Raw genomic sequence first — 6736 nt, forward strand, 5'->3', positions numbered from 1 at the left:
ACGCCTAAAATATGGTTTGAGATATTGAGTAATAAAGTTAAGGATAAGGCTAGAAATGTCCAATTTTGACCAAAAAAACAAATTTTTTTTATTCTTATGAAAAACTAGATTTATATGTCAAATTAACCGTTGAACACGCCTGTACAAACCGTTTTGATCTAGGACTCATAGTTTTTGAGATATTAATTTTTCATTAAAAAAACTAAAAATGGCTCTGTACCCGGAACTAGTAGTTTTTTCTTGTGTAAATTGCGAAAAAACTGTATCTCAATAATATAATATTTTGACTGAAACATATGTAAAATGCTCCGGGGAATCGATTGGCGTCGAGAAAACTGCAAAATTCCTAATAGTTTTGAAGTTATAGTCGGATTTATATTTTCGATATTTTTGATTTTATCAGAAATTTTCTCGATAACTATTTGTCGTAGAACACTGATCTTTTTTTTATATGATAGAAAATTAAATTTGCTTTCTAACGGTGCCAAATATAAGAGGTTACTACCAATAAGTCCGGAGTTATTTGCAATAGACCTCTCCGGGTGCCAAAAATCGACCAAAAAAATTTCAACCAAAAAAAATTAAAAATTTTTTATTCTTTTGAAAAACTAACACTATATGTAAAATTAACCGCAGAATACGCCTGTATAAACCGTTTTGACCTAGGATTCATAGTTTTTGAGAAATTAATTTTGAAAAAAACTAAAAATGGCTCTGTGCCCGGAACCATAACCCGGAGCGACTTCCCGTTTGCGTCAGTAAATAGATAATTTCAAGCTAATTTTAATGGTTTTTAGCTTTTTGTTCTAAGTCCTATAGTTTCGTAGAAAAACGCGTTTAAAATTTCACAATTTGACAATTTTCACTTTTTGAACGGCGATTACGGCCAAACTATTAGACTTAGAGCAAAAAGCTCAACACCATCGTAATCAGCGTAAGAAAGTCTATCAACTGCGGCTAAAGCCAAGTCAATATCTCGCAAAAAAATTGAATTTTTAAACGCCGATTACGGCGAAACTAAAGGAGATAGCGCAAAGTGCTTGGTAAATTCGTAATCAGCGCGTCAAAATCTATCGGATAAGATAGGTGTTAACAAATTTTTCCTTTTTTTTTTTGTAAATTGCGGCAAAACTGTGCTTCAATGATATAATACTTTGACCTAAACCTATGTAAAATGTTCCGGGGAATCAATTGGCGTCAAAAAAACTGCAAAATTCCTAATATTTTTGAAGTTATAGTCGGATTTATATTTTCCATACTTTTGACTTTATCACAAATGTTCTCGATAACTATTTATTGAATTTGAACACGGATCTTTTTTTTTATATGATAGAAAATTAAATTTGCTTTCCAACGGTACCAAACATGAAGGGTTATTACCAATAAGTCCGGAGTTATTGGCAATAAACCATTCCGGGTGCCAAAAATCGACCAAAATTTCGACAAAAATCCAAAAAATTTTCAACTTTAAATTTGATCTATATAATGTTTTTTACATTTCTAGAGGTCCCAAAGACTCAAAAAAGAGCATAAATCGCCATTGGGTCAAGTTTAAAAAAAAATTAATTTTTTTGAATTTTTGAAGATGAAAATCGTAAAAATAGTCAATTTACCTTAAGTTGTAAAAACGCTTGAAACAAGTTAAAATACTCTACGATGCATAGTTTTTGAGATATTGAGTAATAAAATTAAGAATAAGGCTAGAAGCAAACGAGCTTTATAAAGAAAGTTGAGGTAAATAATACAAGATCCAATACAATAATAATAACACAAATTTGAAATCTGCGTTTTATAGACTATACAAAACTATAATAGAGTTTATTTATTTTTCCTCTTCTAGGTGTTATGCTGACCATCGGTAGATCAAACTACATGCGATTTAACCACCCCGCCGAGGCAAAAATAATGAAATCCGTTCTCCCCAACCCCCGAATCTCCATGGCTTCGATCACGTTCGAGCCCGACAATTCTTTCCAATCTAAATACAATAAAAAACCACCAGCAGTGCCTCGAAAAAACTCGAAAGAATCCCTCATCGAATCGGGCGTCGAAGAGCCAGTGCCTTCCAGTATTATGACCAAAGTGTCAAAATTCGAGTATTTAGCCCAACAAAATTTCAAAAAAAGCATATCACCGAAAGTGTTCTCATCAAATCTAGTTACTGTAAATACGCCAGCGAAAGACGTCCTCGGGAAATCGCCCCCCGATCTTCAGAACTTTAGCAAAAATTTACCACAGAATGTCTTAAACTACTCCGAGATGAACCACAACGAAAAACAGCAAATTAAAAGCTCGGATCGGCCAATGTTTGGGAAAAAATCGCCACAGTACGTTAATGTGACGGTTAGCGAGAAGAAAAACATAAATAATAAAGTGATTATTTACGAAAATGGATGTATTCCGAAAAACCAAAATGTTGAGTGCAACGAATGGAACAATAAAAGCTCAAGTAATAAAAATGTTAACATGAATCGGGCTCTAACACCATCGCCGAATTACAACAGAAATCCTTCTCCACTTTTTCGGAGCACAACGCCGAATAATTGCAAAAAAGAAACTGAAATTACAGAAAACTGTAACGATGCCGAGTTAAAGAGGACGCAGGTAAATTTTTAGTTTGTTTAGCAGCGATCAGTGTTGCCAGGTCTAGTCAAGTTTCACCAAATCCGGTGATTTTCATGCTAGTAATTTTTGGAAATTTCAACAAAAAATTAATACATAAATTTTTCAATTTCAGAAAATGTATGATCCAATTTTTGCATCTTTTTTCTCAAAAAAAATTAAAGATCATCAAATTGGTTAAGATTTTTGCGAAACAGGTAGATTTTTCAGCTAGAATCACAATTATTTCGCAGAATTTCGTAAACACAAACAAAAAATTCAATAAAATAGGCCAAAAATGTAGTTATTTTTTCCTTTTTCAAGTGTTTAAGCACGTTTTTGAGATAAAATAAAAAAAATCGTTTAAATAGGCTGAAAAAATTCCAAAATTAAATCGAAATTGGTATAATTTTTTTGCTTGTTTCACACGACTTACTTCCTTTTTTGTACCAGAGGCTCATTTATTTTTCAAAATCTAAGTCTAATTTTTTCAAACACGTCTAAAAGTCAAAAAATGAATTGATAGTGAATAGTGATGTTATTTTCTTTATTTTATTGAGCAAAATTAAGACAAAAATGAGCCGAGAACCCGCAAGGTTTTGTCGAAAATTTTTGTGCTAAAACCTTAACCAAACTAAAGGAATCAACAAATTAAGTCGATTGTTATTATTATTTTTGCATTTCTCGAGAGTTTAAGCTCGTTTTTCAAACAGAAACATAATTATTTAGCAAAATTTCGTTAAAAACAGGCAAAAAATTCAATAAAATGGGCCAAAAATGTCGTTATTTTTGTCTTTTTCAAGTGTTTTTGAGATAAAAACAAAAACTTTCGGAAAGTTACAGGCTGAACAGCAACAAAATTAAGTCGAAATTTGATATCGATGTTATTTACTTAGATTTAATGGATTTAGTTTTAATGGTCTTTGAACAAAAATAAACCGAGAAATCATAAAATTTCGTGGACAATTTCTGTACTAAAACCTCATTTTTTTTCGCAAGATTTCGCTGAAACAACGAAATAGGTCGAAAATTTTATTATTTTCGCGTTCCTCAGCACGTTTTTAAGGCAGAAACAAATATTTCGTAAAATTCGTTAAAAATTCTACAAAATAAGCCAAAAATATCGTTATTTTTGCCTTTTTCACACATTTAATAAGCACGTTTTTGACATAAAAACAAAAATTTTTCGAAAAATTTCGTTTAAACAAGCTGGAGAAATTACAAAATTAAATCGAAATCGGTTAATTTTTGTTGCTTGTTTCACTCGAGTTACTTCGTTTTTGAACCAGAGGCTCATTTATTTTGTAAAATCTTGTCTAATCACAAAAAAAATAATTGATATTAATGTTATTTTTCTAGTTTTACTGAATTTAAGTGGTCTTTGACCAAAATTAAGACAAAAATAAGCAGAAAAACCACAAAATTTAGTCGAAAACAAACCAAAAAAAAACAACAAATTAAGTCGAAAATTATATTATTTTCGCATTTTTCGAGCTAAAAACGCAGTTATTTCGCAANAAGATGAAAATCCCGTTTTTTCCATATACCGAGTCAAAAATCACTATTTTTTTTAAGATAGAAACGCAAAATTTCGTTAAAAACAAGCAAAAAATTCAACAAGAGGTCAAAAAGCTGCTATTTTTGCCTTTTTCAAGTGTTTAAGCTCGTTTTTGGGATAAAAATAAAAAAAATTAGGAATATTTAAATTTAAATCGAATATATATTTTTGCTTGTTTAGTTTTTGAGGTAAATGAGCCTCTGGTTTTGCATAATTTTGTCCAAACACGCCTAAAAATCACAAAAAGAATTGATAAAATTAAGCTTAGAAACCAAGCCGAAAATTTTTGCGAGACTTCGCTAAAACACTTCAAAAGAAACAACAAATTAGGTCGAAAATTATAATTTTTTTTTATTTCTTGAGTGTTTAAGCACGTTTTTCAGTTAGAAGTTCAATTATTTCGCATAATTTCGTTAAAAACAAGCAAAAAATTCACAACAAAATAGGCCAAAAATGTTGTAATTTTAGTGTGTTATACATTTTTGAGATAAAAACAAAAAAAAATCGTTTAAACCGGCTGAAAAAGTACAAAATACAAAATTTGATATCAATGTTGTTTTCTTAGTTTTACTGTATATAAGTGGTCTTTGAGTGAAATTAATAAAAAATAAACCGAGAAATCACAAAACCTCAGGTTTTTTGCGAGATTTCGCTAAAACAAACCAAAAAATCAACAAATGAAGTCGAAAATTGCATTCCTCAAACCCTTTATCAAGTTTTTTGCAATTATTTCGCAAAAAACAAGCAAAAAATTTAACAAAAGAGGCCAAAAATGTTCTTATTTGTGCCTTTTTCAAGTGTTGAAGCACGTTTTTGAGAGAAAATCAAAAAACTTTGTAAAAATTTCGTTTAAGCAGACTGAAGATGTACAAAATTAGATCGAAATTAATTGCTTATTTTTTTGCATTTCTCGAGCCTTTAAATAGATTTTTCATATTGAAACCCAATTATTTTGCAAAATTTTGGTAAAAACAAAACCGAAATTTCACAGAATTTTGCCTTTTTTCGAGACTTTAAGCCGAGTTTCTTATATCATATTTTCACCTAACTCTTAGGCTTTAACTAACCACTCAGTTTATGTAAAAAAAAGGTAAATTTTTGATACTTGGAAGGATTTAAATCGTAATCTGGTAATCTGGTGAATTTAATTTTTTTGAGCTGGCAATACTGGCACCGATAACAGTCTGTATGTATGTACTTCAATAGGCGCAACAAGAACGAATCAAAGAGCAAGAAATCGGGAAAGCAGAACAAGCAAGACTCGAGGAAATTTTAAATATGTGTGTTGAATACGAAAAGCAAGCACAATCAGAAAAAAATAAACTCACACCCAATAGGTTTGTTGCACTTTTTATTCTTGCTAAATACTAAAATTTTTATCACTAGAATAAAAACTAACGGTTCGCTACCTCGTGATAAGCGTCAATATGGACCCTTATCTCCTGTGTACACAACTCCTCCGCCCTCACCGAGAGACATGGAAATCGTCCAGCACGAAAACAGGAGGAACAATTCTTCGTACGAAAATATTACTATTAATAGGGATAATTCATCGGAACGAATTAATGCCAATTATGATAATGTTGACGAGTTTAGGACAACGAAGTGCAACAGTCCATACGAAAATATCGTCCCGGCGCATCAATCGCCAAGGACGAGGATCAAAACCATCGCTTCCTCAAACCGTGACGGGTAAGGCGGATTTTGATATGAAATAATAAATGCACAGTAAAAATAATAAATGCACAGTAAAATAATAAACGCACAGTAAAATAATAAATGCACAGTAAAATAATAAATGCACATTAAAATAATAAATGCACAGTAAAATAATAAACGCACAGTAAAAATAATAAATACACAATAAGAATAATAATTGCACAATAAAATAATAACGCACAGTAAAGTAATAAATGCACAGTAAAATAATAAATGCACAGTAAAATAATAAACGCACATTAAAATAATAAATGCACAGTAAAATAATAAACGCACAGTAAAAATAATAAATGCACAGTAAAATAATAAACGCACAGTAAAATAATAAACGCACAATAAAATAATAACGCACAGTAAAGTAATAAATGCACAGTAAAAATAATAAATGCACAGTAAAATAATAAACGCACAGTAAAATAATAAATGCACAGTGAAATAATAAATGCACAGTAAAATAATAAACGCACAGTAAAAATAATAAATGCACAGTAAAATAATAAACGCACAATAAAATAATAACGCCCAGTAAAATAATAAATGCACAGCAAAAATATTAAATGCCCAGTAACAATAATAATAAATGCAAATACAAAATAATAAATCGCAAAGCGTTCAAAAACAAACAACAAAATAGGCCAAAAATGTCCTTATTTTTGCCTTATTCAAACATTTAAGCACGTTTTTGACATAAAAACAAAAAAATTTCGAAAAATTTCGTTTAAACAAGCTAGAGAAATTACAAAATTAAATCGACATTGGTTCGTTTTTTGTTTGTTTCACTCGACTTACTTCGTTTTTGAACCAGAGGCTCATTTATTTTGTAAAATCTTGTCTAAACACGCTTAAAAATCACAAAAA

General features: G+C 30.3%; 1 protein-coding gene across 2 annotated transcripts in view; it reads left to right on the plus strand.

Annotated features, from left to right (window-relative positions):
• Positions 1–6736, plus strand: part of LOC123004720 (pleckstrin homology-like domain family B member 2) — a 27657-nt gene that overhangs the window by 9543 nt on the left and 11378 nt on the right. For both annotated transcript variants that reach the window (XM_044398121.1, XM_044398129.1), the window contains exons 2-4: positions 1841–2604; positions 5366–5496; positions 5546–5851. In XM_044398121.1, the coding sequence (XP_044254056.1) occupies positions 1846–2604; positions 5366–5496; positions 5546–5851 (1196 nt within the window). In that variant the 5' untranslated portion in view covers positions 1841–1845. The remainder of the gene's footprint in view (positions 1–1840; positions 2605–5365; positions 5497–5545; positions 5852–6736) is intronic.

Source organism: Tribolium madens, unplaced genomic scaffold (assembly GCF_015345945.1).
Source record: "Tribolium madens isolate multiple individuals breed KSU strain unplaced genomic scaffold, Tmad_KSU_1.1 Scaffold_11;HRSCAF=98;Tcas5.2_LG3b, whole genome shotgun sequence".
NCBI lineage: Eukaryota > Metazoa > Arthropoda > Insecta > Coleoptera > Tenebrionidae > Tribolium > Tribolium madens.